This window comes from Acinonyx jubatus, chromosome A2 (assembly GCF_027475565.1).
Source record: "Acinonyx jubatus isolate Ajub_Pintada_27869175 chromosome A2, VMU_Ajub_asm_v1.0, whole genome shotgun sequence".
NCBI classification, from domain to species: Eukaryota; Metazoa; Chordata; class Mammalia; order Carnivora; family Felidae; genus Acinonyx; species Acinonyx jubatus.
The window spans coordinates 155641056-155658376 of NC_069383.1; the positions used below are offsets into that span (position 1 = coordinate 155641056).

Below are 17321 nucleotides of genomic sequence, written 5' to 3' on the forward strand. Positions count from 1 at the left end.
TGTGTTGCTCGGCTCTCAGCTTTCCGTGGGTGTAGCAGGCCTGGCCAGGGAGCTCCACAGCAATTTTCTGTATCAGTAGGACGTTTAATTTTATGTGTCGATGTTGAAAAGTTTATACAGATTAAAAACAACAACATACAACATTCACAACTTTCCAAACAAGTGAGAGCCTTCTGCCTCCAGGAGCAGATGGGCTTCTGTACCGTGAGCCTCAGGCAGTGGGGCTGGGAGGGGCCCTGCTTTTCCCCCACCCTTGGCCTCAGTCGTAGCTTAACGGGGAGCTAGAGCCCCAGCACCCTGGCCTCTTGTTCTGTAGCAAAAACAGACGAGGGGAAAGGGCCTGGCTGGGCACAGCGTCCTCAGTCTGACAGGCCTGGGGTAGCCGGGAAAGGCACTGCGGCCCTGGGCCAGACTCCTGCCCTCACCCTGGGTCCTGGCTGGGGTGGGGCAGGGAGGCAGCCAGCAGAAGCAGGCCCGGTGGGTCCAACTCTCCACTGGGCTGGGTGTTCTGGGCTTCCTGGGCTTTGGTGCCAGACTACAGCTGCTGCCCCCTGCTTTCTGTGGTGCACATGTGGGCCGAGGCAGGCTGACGGAGGGAGCAGAGGGGCGAGAGAGGAGGGGACCGTCTTTCAACACGTGCAAAAGCTGCTGAGGCCACAGGACCTCCTGGTCTGGTGGGAGCCGCGCTGTCACATGCCGGACTCCGAAGGCCTGTGGGCCTGGTAAGAAAGGTACACTGTGAGCACAGAACCTAGGCTGGGTGCCCTCTGGCCCAGCACCCCTACCCCAGGCTCAGCCCTTACCTGAGTCTGGTTGGATGAGGAGGTGGTGAACTCCGAGTACCTGTTCCCGGTGACCCAGTCGGCCCACTTCCGGTACTCCTCCCTCACCTGTGGGACCCGGGGAGCCAGGTTAGGGAAGGGGCAGGCCCCAGGCGGGGGGGGCCTGGTGCACACCACCCCCCCCCACAGCCCGGCCACAGCCCACCTTCTTGTTGAGTAGGCAGTGGAGGATGAAGAGGAAGAAGCCTTGCAGGCAGGTGAGGACGGTGAAGGTGTAGGACAGCACCCAGCTGTGTGGGTTAAAGAGGAACAGGCCGAAGACCCAGGTGCTGCCCAGCAGAAAGAGCTGAGCGACAGCTGTGATGGTCAGCACCCTGCAGAGAGGACAGCGTTGCAGTGGGGGAGGCCCCCCTCGAGCACCCTCTGCTCCCTGCCAGCCCCTTCCCTGCCCTCCACTCTCACCTGGCCTTCTTAAGTTTCTTCATGTCTGGGTTGATCTCAGAAAACTTCTGCGTGAGTTTCCAGACAGTAGTCACAAAGATGACAGCATTGAACTGGGTTGGGGGGAAGGTAGAACTGGCATTAGGGGGAATCCCTGGGACTGTGGGGGCAGGGGGGGCGGGGAGAGCTGGCCCAGTGTGGCTGCGCTCCTCAGGTGTGGGGTGGGGGCAGCTACCAGAACGATGAAGATCACAGGTCCCAGGAAGCTCCAGAGGAAGCCATCTTTTGGGTCCAACCAGCAACTGGGTGGAAAGGGAGGGTCATGTCAGCTCCCCAGAGGGGAAGGACACTGGCCAGGACCGTGGTCCCCTGCCCTCCCATCGGACCGCTCCGCTGCACTCACTAGAGGGAGCGGCCGTAGCGCTCGTGTCTGACGGCCGCCGAGATGGCCACGATGAGCAGGGGCACCCCGTAGCCGATCAGGTAGAGCCAGCACTTGCTCAGGCCCTGGCCGGGGAACACGCGCACCACCAGGAAGTAGAGCTCCAGTCCCTCGAGGCTCATCCAGCAGAAAGCGGCCAGGAAGCAGTAGTGCAACAGTCCGGCCACCAGGCGGCAGCGCAGCCCCACCTGCGGGGCGGGGACGGGGCGGGGACGGGACGACGTCAGTACGGGGCGGAGCCGCGCCCCGCCAGGGCCCTCGGGGCGGGGGACGAACGGCCACAGCTCTGTTGTGCCGAGGACCTCGCGCGGGCGGAGCGGGCGGTGGCCACCCAGCCCCGGGACTGGACGGGGCTCTCCCCCTCCCGGGCCCCGCCGGCCTGGGGTTCTGGTGGAGGTGAGACGTTCCCACCGCCCCGGACCTCACCTGGCCGCCTTCGTTCTCGATGCCCGCCAGGAAGATGGCGGAGCCCACGAAGAGGCAGATGCAGAGATGCAGGTGCACGGTGGTGCGCGAGCCCTGGATGGGCCGCACCAGCAGGAAGGTGAGAATGCATAGCAGCAGGCAGACTAGCGACAGCGCTAGCCCCACCTTGGTGATCAGGGCCAGCTTCGGGTCCTAGATGCAGGATGGGGTGCGTGGGGCTCGGTCAGCGCCCTGAGCCCTTCCTGCGCTCCTTGCGGGCCCCACCACCCGGACCCATCAGGGGCCTGCCCTCCAGGTCTCTGGAGATCACGCACTCGCCTCCCCCCACATCCCCTGCCTTCAACACTTGAACAGGCTTGCTTTGTGTCTCTTCCTACTAAACACCCACCACCCCGCGCAATGCACGCACACAACCACGGATGCACCAGGGATCCCAGTTCCTCCTGATGGGCCTCCCTGCGCTAAGCCTCAAGGCCACATTCTTGTTTCTAACACTAATGGTCCCACTAATGGTCCCACCTCTCTGACCCTCCTTGCTCATCTCAAGTTCTACGCCTCCTACACCTGGCCACCTCTATCAACTCGTTGAAACCCGCCTTTTTGTCCTTCCTGGGCTTTTGGCTTGGACCAGAGCCTTCCATACTCTGCCTGGCCCATTTCAATTAAATGCGTGGCCCAGCTTCTCTGTGTATCTCTGAAGCCACGTATAGAGCGTTGTACTCCCTTTGGAGCTTTTAACGATTATTTAACCACCGGTTCCAGGTGGACAGTCAGAGGGGCGCTAGCCAGAGCAGTTGCTGGGTCCCAGGGAAGGGGCTGGGGGGGATGGGGTGGGACCACTGGGGCTGTGTGACCATACAGAACCAGCTGTCTGTCTCACCTAAGCCAGGCTTGCCACCTGTGGGCTTTTGAGGGCTGCTCACCTCTATGTCATAGTGGGCCATGAGGACGGCAAAGCTGCTCAGGTGGCTGCACTGGCACGTGGTGCTGTCATTACTGGTGCCCCGGGTCCAGCAGCCCGTGGTGTTCCAGTGCCCTCCGCCCCTGTCGTCACTCTTCCAGAATGCACACACCAGCCCCTGCCGCGGTCCGGGCGTCTCCATCTGCAGGCAGGCGGGAATGGTTGGAGAGGTTAGCCTGGAGCCCACTCTTGGGTCCTGGGCTTGGTTGAGCCCGAGGAGGGCTGTTTTTCATTTGACAGGTATTTACTGAGCGCCTCCTTTGCTGTGTCCCTGGTCTCGCACACAATGAACAGGGCTGACACAAGTCCCTGCCCTTTTGGGCTCGGCATGCCAGTGGGGGAGACCGATGTAAATAATGAACCTGATAAGGAAACTAGATGGTGTGTTAGAAGATAGTAAGAGCTTTTAAAAAGAGAAACAGCATAGGAGAAGGTGGGGCATGATTACAGACTGTAATTTTAAATGAGGTCAAGGAAGACCTAAAAGAAGAGGTGACATTTGAACAAAGACTGGAACCAGGTAAAGGACTGAGTCACGTGGGAGACGGTGTGTCTCACACAGAGGGCACAGCAAATGCAAAGGCCCTGAGGTCCGTTTGAGGAAGAAGCAGAGTAGGGAAATGAAGGCTGCAGAGGAACCCCTGTGACCCTGGCTAAGGAGTGAGCAGTAGGACTGATTCCTCCCCACCAGAGGACTCACAGGGTGGGAGAAGGCAAAGGTGACCGGGGAGTCAAGATGCTCGGTGTTTGTGTTGCTCAGAAAGACCAAGTTGACGGCTGAGAGGAGCTTGTACTGGGCGCCACGGACAGGACCTTGGTGGAGATCTTTTAGCTTAGCTTTCGTCTCGGGGTCCAACTCCAAGGAGGCGTTGGCCAGCAATTCCTGCATTTTCCAGCTGGAGAGGATGCCCATCACGGTGGGGTCTGGGGGGTAGACAGGCCGGCTACTACCTTCTGCCCTTCCTCCTCCCACGCCTCATCCTCCCTCCCAAGATGTCTATTCAGGCCCTCCAGGATGCCATGATGCCTGGGATCCCTGGCAATAGGTCAGTTTCCAGTTGTTGCATATTTAGAACCTCAACCCTTGCCACATCCCAGCTCCTCCTCCCCTTTCCCACGGGAGTCCCCTCCGGATCCCCGCCGTTACCTGAGTCCCTGGCTGCGGTTGCCACAGCCCAGTCCAGCAGCATCCGTGCATGGCTCTGGCCTATGGTGGTGTATCCGTCCCCTTGCTCCTGGATCATCAGGGACAGCTCTGAGAAGAGAGGGGCAGTGATCGGGGGCTCTGGGTGCCGGATGAGGCCCCGGGCAGGGCGAGGTCTCACCTGTGTTCAAAGGGGAACGGTAGGTGAAGGAGGCTCCAGGCATGGCCTTGGCCAAGGTCCTCAGGACTCTTTCAAGCTCAGAGAGGAGGTGGGTGGCCATCTTGTGCCTTTCAGGCAGGGCCAAGGCATCCAGGTCACTGGGGACTTCCAGCAGCTCATCCACTGACGTGATGAGGTTCTGGGGGGATGGGTGACAGCTGGTGGGTCACTGCCCCGCAAGGGCTGCCTGACTTCAACCCGCCTCTACCTAGGGGCACACTGCAGAACCACCTGGGGTTGCCTGGGGGACAGGCACGGGCTTCCTCCCAGGCTCTACACCTGCACTGACCAGCAGAATCGCCACAAGCCACACATGGCTATCCAGCACTCGAAATCTGGGTCCACATTGAAATGGGAATAATTTTGAATCTGCTGGGTTAAATGCGATCTCCACATCAATTTCACTTGTTTACTTTTGTTTATTTTAATGTAGCTACTGGAAATTTTTATTTTTGTTTGCTTTTTTAATTAAAATTTTTTTGGATATATATATATAATTTTATTTTTTAAATTTACATCCAATTTAGTTAGCATATATAATTTAAAAAAAATTTATAGCCATCTCTACACCCAGCATGGGGCTTGAACTCACAACCCCAAGACCAAGAGTGGCACGCCCTTCCGACTGAGCCAGTCAGGCGCCCCACTACTGGAAAATTTAAAATGACATGGGCTCACATATTTCTCCCCAGCTTAGCACATAGGCTAAACCTTAACACATCATGCTCACCGTGTGCCAGGCACCGTTCTTTCTTTGAGCTTTACTTCTTTTAGTTCACAGAAACCTTCAAACCCAACTGTGTAAAGCAGGCACTATTTTCAGACGAGGAGAATGAGGCCCAGAGAGGGGGACTCACTCGTCTGACGTCACACAGCAGAAAGTGGCAATCGGTGGGGCAGGGTGGGTGGGATGGGGGGGATTTGAGCCCTTGTGGCCTAACTAGGGAGGCGAAATTCTTGACTGCTGCATTCTGTTGGCATTCTGTGCCTCTCCAGTGTGCGTGTGTGCGTTTTAAGGGGTGTATGTATGTTTGTGTTTGTGCTCGTGTAACCCCTGCTTGGGCTGTCTCCACTCACACGGAAGCATCCCTCTGCCACCCCATGCTGTCCACGGGTCCCCCGCCCCCAGCGCTTGCTCTTACCTGGATGGTGTCCTGAGCCAAGGCCGGCTTGAAGTCTCTGCGCAGAACTTGGACTTTTTTAAAGAAGTTGGAGAGACTCTGGGAAGAGAGGAGAAGGGGCGGGTCAGAGAGCCTCGCGTATGTGTGTTGGGGTGGGGGTGGGGGGAGCTTGGGGAAACTGGGGGAATTAGGCGGGCGGCACAGAGGGATTCCTGCCTCCTGGTCCCTGCTGGGGCCACCCACCTGGCTCTTGATTCCAGGGGGTTCGGTCCAGGCAGGGAAGGACATCTCTGCAGGCGATAAAACAGCCATTTATTAGGTGTGAGAGTGTCTGTGTGTGTGTTGGGATGGCGGCTGGGGTCAGGTCAGACCGGGTACCTTGACAGGTGGTGTTCATTTGCTTATTCTGGAATCCGGGTTTGAGCTCCCAGCCACGGCGGCAGCGGCACCTGTATGAGCCCACGGTGTTGACGCAGACGGTGGAGTTGTGGCACACAGGCGGCCGGAAGCTGCACTCGTCCACATCTGGGGACACAAAGATGGGACTCGGGCCCTTCTCCTCCTGTGTCCCGCCCCCTTTCCCCATATTAGTACCTCCCACCTTGGCTGGAGGTGACGTCCCCTGCCGACCCCACATCCTGGTGATGCAGGAGTTATGGGAAGTGTGGGGAGGCCTGACACATAGCACGTGAGCCCTGTACAGATGTTCAGGTTGTGAACTATTGAAACACCTTTGTCCCAGTTGGTAATTAGCTGCCGCCTGGGGTCTCCAAGGAGCCTGCTCCTCAGTACCCCGGCTCCTTCCCCAGGATCCCCGTCCCCCCCCCCCCAGATCTTTTCCCATGGAGCCTCAAGAGAATTAACGCTTGGCACAGCAGGGCACCGCCAGCATTCATTCTGCTTGGGTGGTGTGGGTGCCACTGAATACGCATGCAATCAGCTGTTCTGAGTGTGGGTCTCCAGGATGTGGCATCTGAGCTCTGGACCTTCACAGACGGTGTTGTTTGGGCCATTGGGGGACCCAGGAATGGGCTTCCAGCCAGGGCGGCAGCGGCACTCATAGCTCCCAATGTTGTTGAGGCAGTGGGTGGTGGTGTGGCACGGGTTTTGCCCCGAGGTACATTCATTCACATCTGAGGACAAAGCCAGAGGGTCAGGGTCCCCTCCACTGGCTGCACCCACCTCTCACTGCCCGGCATCAGGGACCCTGCTGTTATTGCACGTGCTGCCCCCTGGTGACCTTCAACCTCAATCTCAGTGCACCTTATGATGGCCTCCCTGCAAGATGGGCGTGGCAGGGACCATGGTCCCCGGTTTACAGGCTGTGAAACCGGGGGGGGGGGGAAACTAAGTCATGGGGACCGGACTTCCTTTCCAAGGACTCTCAGCTACTCCCTCCCCAGCTCTGGCCCAGGCTCCCTTGCCAGGAACTGGAAGCAACACCCTCCCCCTGCTCCCAAGAGGCAGGGGAGGAAGGGGCGAGACCAGGGGATGCTCACAGAGGCGGGGGGCTCCACAAGGGAACCCCAGGCCCGGAAGGCCCTGCTACCTCCCCGCTCTGTGGTGGGCCTTCTGGGGAGGCAGATCCTTGGGCAGAGCAAAGCCCTAGTGTTTCAGGAACCCAAGGCTCTTCTCCCTGCTCCGTGGGCTGCTGGGTCCGCCTTGGCCCCGCCCCAGCTCCGGCGCAGCCTCACAGCGTCTTCCGGGGCCTCTACCTGAGCACACGTTTGGGTCGCTCAGGTTGAGCTCCAAGCCGGGTGGGCACCCACAGGTGTAGTTGCCCTGGGTGTTGATGCAGATGCTGCGGCCTTTACAGAGTCTGGGTTTCCGCTGACATTTGTCCACGTCTGCAGGGGGAAGGAGAGGGCGTTGGAGGGCTGCCTGCAGCTGTTTCCGGGGATAGAAGCATCTGGAAGGCCCCGCCGTCTCCTCCTCAGCGAGCGGGGGTGCCTTTTCTAATTCACATGGAGGCGTCCTAGGGGCGAAGCATGGTGGCCCAGATGTTCGGTTGTCCAGATGTGGCAGGAAGCAGCCTGAGTCCTCCCGTCTGCCTCTCTGGGTGGTTCCCAGCTGGGGCAGGGACGCATGACCACCCGTGTCCCAGCCTGAGGACTTGGACAAGTCCAGGGTGGGCCTTCCTGGGAGCCGAGTGCCAGGGAAATGCTGCACACCAGACCAGGACCTGTCAGGGCTCCCAGCCATGGCCTTTACCCTGACTCCGCCAGGGTGGCCGCTTGCTGGCTGAATTCCCCTTGGAATCCCGGTCACCCTCAGGGGACAGACGGCACGCTCCCATCCACGCTAACTCTGAGACTCCAGCTCCACGGAGATGAACAGGTCCCACACCCAAGCCAGGCCTTTAAAAGACGAGGCTTTGGGGCAGGGGCAGGGAGAGTAAGGGTGGACGGTGGGTGCCAGGCTGGGGTGGACGGTGTTGCTGATGTCCAGTCGGGCGGCCTTGGGGCAGTGAAGATGCCTTTTTCCCATGAGGGCATTCCCTAGACTGGCAGGAAGCGGTGAGGATCCATGTCTGAGGGAGGCCGGCAGCGGGCGAGGACTGGAGCAGGGAGCAGGTGCTGATGGGCGAGGCATGGCAGATGATTGTGTCTTCTTGGCCCTTGGGCTCCCCCCACGGGGGCAGACACTGGGCCCAGCCGAATGGGGCTCAGCCTTTATCTTCTGTCCCTCAGGAGAGGGCTGGGCCTGGGGCAATGGTCCTGGGTGACAGTCTCCCTTGTCATCTGGTCCAGAGGGGGAGCCTCTTGGTTCACCTGACTCTCCAAGTGTGCAAATGGTGGGGGATTGGGGAGGGTTGCTGTCACCTGGCCCGCCCCAGACACAACACCCTCCGGGTCCTGGTCAGCCGGGCTGCCCTCAGGCCCCTGAACCAAAGTTACTGGGGAGGGTGGGGACGGAGCCTTATGCGGGGAAATAGAGGAAGGCCCAGTGGTTGAGAAGGGGTGGGGGTGGTCGGGGCATCAGGAGGGGCTTTCTCCAGGCAGGATGCTGGCTAGGGCAGGGCTGGCCAGGGGCTGCGGGCCTGCCCTCACATCTCCATCCTCCCGCCTTTTCGGATGGGGTCCCTGGGTCCATCATGGCCAAGGGTCTGAGAGGGCTGCTGATATGGCCAAGCCCGTGAGGGCTCTGGTGGGGGCAGGTCTTGGCCGGGCAGTTCCTGATGGTGGCCAAGAGGACGAATCTTGCCCTGGAACGCACCTCCTGTGAAGTATCTCGAATGCCACCTGCCTCTTGTCTTATGCAAATAAGGTGCCAGGGAGGCAGGGGGTACGTTCCAAACATCCAGAGGTGACCCTCTGTGGAGGGGCCTGAGCCGGGGGGGTTCAGAGAGGTGCGGGTCGCCAGGTAGGTGACAAGGACATCCTTTGATGCCTGGGGAGGGCGGGGCAAGGGGCCCGCAGAGCAGCCTGGGTCTCCCCTGCCTGTGGCCAGACGCACTGCCACGACATGGGTGATGCGTCCTCGGCTGCGACAGAGGCTGAGCCCTTCAGAGAGCTGGGTCTTCAGGTGGCAGGTCCTGGGCCAAACCAGCAGAGACTATCCCTTCCCTGTCACCCAGCTTGAGGTCCGTGGTGGTCCCTCTCCCGTCTCTTGTTACGTGTCTACCCAGCCGCCTGACAGAGTCCCCGTCTCTCAGCCCTGGCCTGTTGTAACACAGCAATGCAGCCCCTCGATAACCACAGGCACCACAACACTGGGTGGGTGGCATTGCCTGTCCAGGCACACTGGGTGGCATTCATGATCACCATGTGCAGTTGTGCAGGTTGCTCGGTGCACACAGGCATCTGGCCCGGGAGGCAAGTGGGAGTTGAAACCCGGCCCGCTCTCCATTCCCCAAACGTGCTATATTCACCTGGAAATGAGGGGCTTTTTCCATTTCCATTTCCATTTCACACTCTGTCCTCTGGCGAGGCCACATGTCTGGGCCGCAAAATTGACCCACAGGGGCCCCTCGGGACCAGCATTGCTGGGCTCCACGGAAGTGCAGGTGCCCCCTTCCCTCCCACGAGGGAGGCTCTGCAGCCCTCTGTCTGCTTGCAGGGCAAGAAGGGGCTGGGACCAAGGCTGTGGGCTCTTCTCTCCACGGTGGCTGGTGGCGGGGGGGTGGGGGGGCTTGGACACTCCTTAGAGTCCTCTGGACCCTCAGCTCTGCCCCGTCCTCACCTCACTTCTGCTCTCCTCCTCTCCTGTCTCTGTATTCTACACTAACCCCCTGTGGCCACTGCTGCCCTCCCCCCAACCCCCTGAGGATGCCCGAAGCCCCTTCCGCTGCCTGCTGTTCTCCCTGGAAGGGGGGCAAAGCCTGGTGATGCGCGGAGGCTGGCTTCTGGGCCTGAATGGTGTCCTCACTGTGCAAGACCACGGCAAGAGATGGGATTACAGTGGGGTCTCTGTGCCCACCCTGGGCACAGGCCCTGGGGACGCCCTTCCGGAGAGGGTGCATCAGATCATAAAACCCAGCAGCCACCACTGTTCTGTGCTTTGCTGCCTCCCTTCCTGGCAATTCCATGAGGCAAGCGCCATTGTCACGCCCCCCCTTTTTTTTTTTTACAGATGGGTAAACTGAGGCACAGAGAGGCGGGATCACTTGTCCAAGGTCCCCCAGTTAACAAAAGGCAAAGCTGCTTTTGTTTTTATGTGTAAAAACTAGAGATTCTTTTTTTTTTTTCTTAACACAAAATCACGATAATATCACATCTTGCGCATTAACGGTGATTTCTGAGTAAGTATCCTGGCCAGGGTCACACACACAGCTATCAAGTGGCAAAGCCAGGATTCAGGCCCTTGTCCCTCCTGCTACCCCGCCTCTCTGTGCTGGTGGCCCAGGAACAGATATACCTGTCCCGACTCATCCCGCCCCCGGGATGCTTTAGCAATGGCTCTGGTCACCCCAAGCCTCGTAGACGGGGAGATGGAAGGTGTGAGGTGGTTCTTACCTTGACATGTGTTCTCACTCTCATTCCTGAACGTTTTTGCCCCAGAAGCAAGCTGGTATCCGGGGCTGCATTCGCAGTGGTAGCTCCCTTCTGTGTTCTGGCAGTCTGCAAATTTTCCACAGGAGACTGCCAAGCGTGGCCCACACTCATTGATGTCTGGAACACAACAGGACAAAGGGTCACCTCCCAAACGCATGAGTTCCTGTGGGGAAGAGATCCCTACCCCCGGCCTGACTCCCCAGCATGGGGCCCCACGCTTCATCAGTGTTTTTTAAGAAATGATTAGACTCTTGAGCTCTACTGCAGAGGCTGGGCTGCAGCTGGAGCAAGCCGTTCCTGAAGCCCACTCATTCAGCTCTGCTCTTCTCTGCCCTCTGGCTGGCAGCCCAGATTTGAGCACAGCAGGGAGTGCTGAGATGTGGGGTGGGCGGCATCTCAGCATCTTCCCCCCAGTCCTGGAAGGGCAAACTGGAGCATAGACTCCAGGGGTCCTGGAGACCCAGCTCCTCTCTCTCCAGTTTGTTCACTTCTTATTTCCCACCTTTATATCTTTTCCCTTCTCTTTTCCGTGCCCTTGATAAGAGTCCTAAGGCCAAAGGCAGAGACCCCAACCGCCACTCACATCTCCCATGGGCACTGGGCTATGCCTCACCATCTCCATGCCCCACCCCCCACCCCCCACCCCAGGCCCCTGTACCATCACAATTCTCCAAGCGGTTGGTGAAGATGTCCCCAGATAAAGAAGTGAACCCCGGAGAGCAGCGACAGGCCGTGGCGTTGACACATCTGGAGTTCAGGGGGCACCAGCGAGCACAGTCTGTGGGGATGGTGACCACAGTTGGAAGGTGAGGTCTGAGCCAGGTGCTGGGGAGTTGGCAGGGGGCGGGGCAGGATCATCTCCAAAGTTGGGGTTGCTGGGAGGGGCGGCCCTGGCCTTCCCCCTGCATCAGACCTCTCCTGCCTGGGCTGTGGGGGTCCAGGGCCCCCTCCCCAGGCTGTGGCTGTGGCTGACTTTGCCGCAGACTCACCACTGGTTTTCTGGGATTCAGCTTCGAACAGGGTCCACAAGACACACAGCACTGGAACAGAGACAGAGGGTGTGTGTTGTTGGGGGGTTGGGGAGGGGACCCCAGAGCAAGGAAGGAATGATGGGGGCCTGAGGGTGACACATCTGAGGGCAGGGGGCTGCTGAGCGCTCCCAGGCTTGGGCTCTGTCCATCGCCTAATGAGAGAGCGGGCAGCCCTCCCTGGACTCCAACAACCACGGCCAGAGTGTCTGCGACCTGTCGTCTGGGGATGGGTTTCGGACAGGGTGGGGAAGGGACCCAGCTGCGGCAACAGTTCAGTTGGCGACAGGTGGCCTTGGTTCGAATCCCAGACATTGTTCCGGTTGCCTCACTTTTCGGTGCCTCAGTTTCCCCATCTGCAGAATGGGGATGTTAATTGGCAGCATTTCTTGGAGGCGTGTGAGAATCAGGCTCGTGGATACTGCCTGGTGTGTCCAAGTTTTACCATCGTTATTCCTTCCTATACCAGTGAAGGGGTTGGACCAGGTGTTCGAATCTCTGATGCTCCAGCCCCCACACCCTGGCTCAGGGACACAGGTGCACGCACACCACACCCACATCTGTCAGCCCAACGACCGGCTTGGGACCCAGTGGTGACATTTCACCCCAGGCTCCCTGCACACAGGAAGACGCTGTGGGCTCAGTGTGGGGGGTGGTGCTCGTCTCCCGCCGTTCCTGCTGTTCAGGGGGACCCTATTCCCACGGCATGTGTTTGGGGGTCCTCCTCAAGTCAACAGGGGCCCTAGAGACAGGGAGCTCCTTGTTCACCAGTGAGAGAGACAAGGAGATCGTGATGGAAGAGAAGGAGAGGGGGCGGGGGGAGAGACAGGGAGAAAGGGAACAGGACAGGTGGAGGGAGAGAATCAGGCAGAAGTTAAGGCTGTGCTAGAAAGAGATGGACAGAAATCAGGAACTTACGGAAAGAGAGAGACTGAGATGGCAGAGATTGGACAGAGAGACAGAAATGGAGAGATTGAGAGCAAGATAGGGAGACGGATACAACTAGAAAGGGGGGTGAATGGAAACGGGAAGGGAGGGAGGGCGGAGGGTGCTTCAGCAGCAGGTGGGGGCCTGGGAAGGGCTGGGGGAGACCTCCACTCCCTGCCAGGCTAGGAATGCTGGCGAAGCTGGGGAGACCCCGATTATCCAGGGAGACCCAAAGTGGGGTGGTGGGTGGGGGGATGGAGACGGGGAGGGAGGGAGGAAGGGAGGGCATGAGTCACTTCCTGGGCCGAGGGGAAGGGATGAGTCACATTGTGTTGCCCCTGGATGGGGCTCCTAGGGGAATTCTGGGGTCCGTCGTTGTGAGCACAGTTGGAAGGGCTGCAGCGGGTGCAGATGGGAAGGTGCCCTGACCCCTCAGTTCCTATGTCCAGACTTGATACCCCTTAGGCCAAGTGGAGCCAGAGGACCCCCCCCCCCCCCCCCCGCCTCAGGGCCCTCGAGTCAGAGTAAACTGAGGCTAGAATGCCCTTCCCCTCCCTCTAACGAGGATTCCTTCCTCTCTTCCTCCTCTCTGGCCACAGGGCTTGGCTAATTCCCCCCTCGGCCAGGACCCAGTTCCTCTTTGCAAGACAGACCACAAAATGACCCTCCCTGGCAGTATGGGCCGTGGCTGATCTGTTCCCAGCTCCCAAAGCCCCAAGTAGCCACTGTCATGCTCAGAAATGTCCTGGCAGGTTCCGGTTCCGTCCATTCTATAGATGGACAAACAAGGCTTGGAGCCCAGAAAAAGCTCAGGAAGAATCTGGTGGAAAAAGAGGGGCCAAGGAAGGTGGGATTGAGCTCAAGTTCCCAGACCCTGGCGTGGAGGGGTCCTTTGCACCCCAAAACCTCCACTGGGGCCTGGGCGGGGCTCCTCCCCAACCACCAAGGCTGCTGGGCCAGGCCGGCTCCATCTGGGGCCTTGGAAGTCACCCAAACAGGAGCTGGGAGAGGAGCTCCTGGTCATCCCCTCTCTGTCCCATCTGGTTTGCATTGCAGGCAATTCTTGCTTCGGGACCCTGGGGTGGGGCCGGGGCAGTCACTCTCTTGCTCCTCCCGCTAAGGAAACCCCCCAGCCCGTACGTCTGACCCGCCAGTGTCCAACCCAGAAGAAAATAATAACAAATTAAAATAAAAAACTAAAGTACTGTTTGCTTAATTCTTAACTGTGAACTCCACTCCCTGCCAGGAATAGTTTGGGCACAAACTCACTCAGTCCTTAACTCTGTAAAGTGAAGACCAGACTCACCCCATTTTCCTGATGTGGAAAGTGAGGCTCAGGGGCTCTGTGCGTGGCCCCAGTGACCCGCCCCCCATCAGTTGTGTCCCACTTAGACTCCTGTCCCTTGCTCCGGAGGAGAGCAGGGGTAGGGGTGTTGGGGGAGGACCTGAGCTCACGCCTGGCACCCTGGGCCAGCACAGGGACCCCCCCTGTCCCTGTGGCCCAGGGAAGCTCTGGTCTGGGCACCCCCAGTGTCATTTCTTCACTCTCTTTGTTGCCTGGTTGCTCAGGCAACGAGCTGCCGATAACCGTTAAAGCCACCCTGGGTGGGGCGGGAAGGGAGGCAGGGTGGGGGTGGGAGGGCGCTACAGTCAAATCAAGTTCAAACCCCTAGCGGACAAAATTCCTTCAACTCACAGGGGAGTCCCGGCTGGGACTGGGGGAGCAAGAATGGGGTCTCTGGGGCTCCCCCTGTCACTGAGATAGTGGGGGACATGTTGGGAGTGCCCCCCCCCCGCATTAGAGGGGTCCTGGCTCCCAGGTCCCCAGCACTGCCCATGCCCTATATTAAAAGCAGTTGCCCACAGGGCCCCAGCACTTACTTTTTGCCCCCTTCCTTTCCCCATGCCTCAGTTTTCCCTCTTAAGGAGCAGCCTCCAAAGTGTCTCTGGGACAGAGCTTAGAGATCCCTCTGAGTGGGAGTGGGGGGTCCCAGAGCACCTTGGGAGTCTCTGCCAGGGCAGGGGGGTGCCTGGGCACTGCCAGCCCCTCTCTCCATGTGCCCGCCTGGCCATGTGGCTTCTTCCTGTGCCGCGGGCCCCCCCGCCCCCGCCCCAAGCTGCCAGCCACACCTTCCCTTTCTCCACGGTGAAGGGAGTGTCAAGGCTCCAAGGGGTGCTTTCCGCAGCTCCCTCGTCCCTCCCGGGGGGTCCCCAAATTCTCACCGTAAAGGAGGAAAAAGACGCTGTGGCCGGTGCCTCCCATGGTCTGAACCCGGGGCCGGGGGAAGCAGAGGATGGGCAGGGCAGGCTGGTGTCCCCAGGCTGGGCAGCTGCGTGGTGTCCCGGGGCTGGCCCAGCCTTTATTAAGGGGGGGGAGGACAGCCGCTGGCCCAGGGCCCTCCCCGGAACTGGCGGGGCAGCTGGAAGCCAACAGGAAAATGCAGTAAAAACACAGATCCAGGGGCGTAGCACGGGCTCTCTCTCTCTCTCTCTCTCTCTCTCTCTCTCACACACACACACACACACACACACACACACAACCTGCCCGCAAATCCTCTGTCTGCTTTTCCACCATTTGAGCGGCTGACAAACTCTGGCCCCGTGTGTGTGCACTGGGTGTATCCAAGGGGAAAGTGGGGACGTGTGGGCAGGAGTGGGGAGGGAGTCTTGCCCAGGGCCCCCTGGCTTTTCAAAATAGCTTGGGGCTCCCGAGTTGGGCATGGCCCTGTGCTCACTGCCTTGCCATGCCCGGGTCCCCAGTGTCGCATCGAAGCCAACCATAACCCCCATCCCTGTTTTCCAGGTGAGGAAACAGGTCCAGAGAGTCCAGAGTCCCACGGGAGCTGGAGAGGCCCGAAGGGGCCCTTCATGGGTGCTAGGCCGGCACCAAGAAGAGAAACGGCAGAGCCTCGGGGCCTCCATGCTTCCAGAGCTGGCCTTTCTGGGCCAGCGCTTACCTTGGTGGGAAACTTGTATTTCAGGGGCTTCTGGGCAGCAACAGGGAATCACAAGATAGAAGAGTTGTTTTCTTTCCTAATAAGTCACATGACTGGCTTGTCTCTTGAGGCGTCTAATAATTTTTTAAAAACGCTATTATTTATAAAGTGCTTCTTCATCTCAGCCAGGCCTGATTCTCCTAGAATTATCTATGCATCTATTTGAGTTCATTCACTTTGCAAAGCACCTGCAAGGCAGGCGGGACTATGATTCCTAATTTACGGAGGGGGAGACTGAGGCACGGGTAAAAAGGGGCTGAGCAGAGACGCATATGCGGGCAGCCTAGTCCCTCCAGTCCCTGCCAGAGCTCCAGAGGTCCAGAAGAAAGTCTCTACTGGGTGCTAATTTGTCTTTAACAACTGGCGCCCCTGGGGCCCTGGGGTTGGGGGGGGCGGGGCGGGGGGAGGGGGCAGTATCCACCTGGAGGCCAACCAAAGGGTTTTGCAACTAGGATGTCAATCTAAAGTTTCCTTTTTAATGTTTCTTTTTTCTTTCCTTTTTTTTTTTTTTTTTTTCAATGTTTCGTTTTGAGAGACAGTGAGAGCAGGGGAGGGGCAGCAGAAGGGCAGGTCCAGGGGACAGAGGATCCGAAGCAGGCTCTTTGCTGACGGCAGCTAGCCTGATGTGGGGCTCTAACTCACGAACCTGAGCCAAACTGAGACGCTCAACGGACCCAACCACCCAGGCACCCCTCAAGTTGCCTTTTTAAATGAATGGTTTCAGGGCTGCAAAAGTGCCGAAGATTAAAGAAAATAGGAAGTGCAGGATAGGTCGAAAGGGAAGGATAGTTGGTCATGGAAAAAAAAAAGGTCACCAATGGCTGAAAGCAGAGAAGCATTATCCCAGAGATGCTGGAGCACCTCCGCCCCGGGAGTTAACCCCTTCCGGCGCTCTCCCTCCCCTCCCCCACTGTCCCTTTGTCTTGGGTCGGGCCTGGGAAGGCTTCTGCCGCAGGCACCCAAGGGGCTTGGAGGCAGAAGAGGACCTGGCTGGAGGCTGGGAGGGGAGGGGGCCAGACCAGGTCTGGAGTGGATTTGGGGCTTTTTCCCAGAATCTGGAAACCAACCTCAGGGCTGGACATCACCTCCCCACAGGCCTGCAGGCCAGACAGCTGGGTATCTGGAGAAGCTGGGGTTTGGGGGTTCCTGCCTGGGGGAGGCGGCAGGTATTGTCCCCACACCCATCCTCGTCCTCGGGGACCATCTATTCTTTGGGCTTTTCCTCCCTGGTATGTATCTTGGGACCTTGGAGCAGGTCTGACCTCCCTGGGACTCAGTTTTTTTTGTCTGGTGAATGGGATTAAAATGCCTGCCAACTGGCCTCACAGAACAGGGTAACAGGAGAAAAGGCTTCAAGATATTGGCTGCAAGCTTGGGGAAGTCATGAAGGAGGACATCCTTACCACCACCGCCACCACAATCTGGCCCGTCAGCAAATCCTGTGGCCCTGCCTTCAGATAGACCCAGAATCTTCCTACCTCTCCTTCTCATTGGCCCCCACCCTCGTCTAGGCCCATCATCTCTGGCCTTGGTGTTCTGGCTCCTGCCTACACTCAGTTCCCCCTCACAGTGGCCCGAAGCTACCTGGGAATGCCCGAGTCAGGTCACATCCCTCCTCTGCTCAAGAACCCTCCGTAGCTCCCACGTCACTGGTAAAACCCCAAGTCCTCCTGCACGATCTGCCCTGTCACCTCTCTACCCTCACCTCCTCCTGCTCTAACCTTGCTCACTTGCTGCAGCCTTCCTTATGGAAAACACCGGGCACAGTCTGACCTCAGGGCCTTTACACGGACTGTTGCTGCAGCCTGGAGCATTCTTACCCTAGATGACCTCAAGGCT

General features: G+C 58.8%; 1 protein-coding gene and 1 long non-coding RNA gene across 4 annotated transcripts; one reads left to right on the plus strand and one right to left on the minus strand.

Moving 5' to 3' along the window:
• Nucleotides 1-63: 63 nt before the first annotated feature.
• On the minus strand, nt 64-14885 carry ADGRE5 (adhesion G protein-coupled receptor E5). 3 transcript variants are annotated; one of them, XM_027050509.2, is made up of 20 exons: nt 14710-14882; nt 11521-11571; nt 11190-11309; nt 10493-10648; nt 7253-7384; nt 6524-6670; nt 5916-6062; nt 5781-5827; nt 5559-5636; nt 4378-4555; nt 4200-4307; nt 3753-3976; nt 3015-3194; nt 2092-2283; nt 1627-1853; nt 1459-1525; nt 1245-1336; nt 988-1156; nt 804-890; nt 64-719 (listed from the first exon to the last, which is right to left on the minus strand). In XM_027050509.2, exons 1-20 carry the CDS (start codon nt 14747-14749, stop codon nt 690-692), a joined length of 2472 nt encoding a protein of 823 aa, XP_026906310.1. In that variant the 5' UTR covers nt 14750-14882; the 3' UTR covers nt 64-689. The 3 variants fall into 3 exon arrangements, with proteins under 3 accessions (XP_026906310.1, XP_026906311.1, XP_026906312.1); XM_027050510.2 differs by lacking the exon at nt 7253-7384; XM_027050511.2 differs by lacking the exons at nt 6524-6670; nt 7253-7384 and having other exon boundaries at nt 14710-14885.
• On the plus strand, nt 10643-15545 carry LOC128314940 (uncharacterized). The gene is made up of 2 exons (XR_008297233.1): nt 10643-11337; nt 15290-15545. It is a non-coding gene; the product is annotated as an uncharacterized LOC128314940 (long non-coding RNA).
• The last annotated feature ends 1776 nt before the right edge of the window (nt 15546-17321 follow it).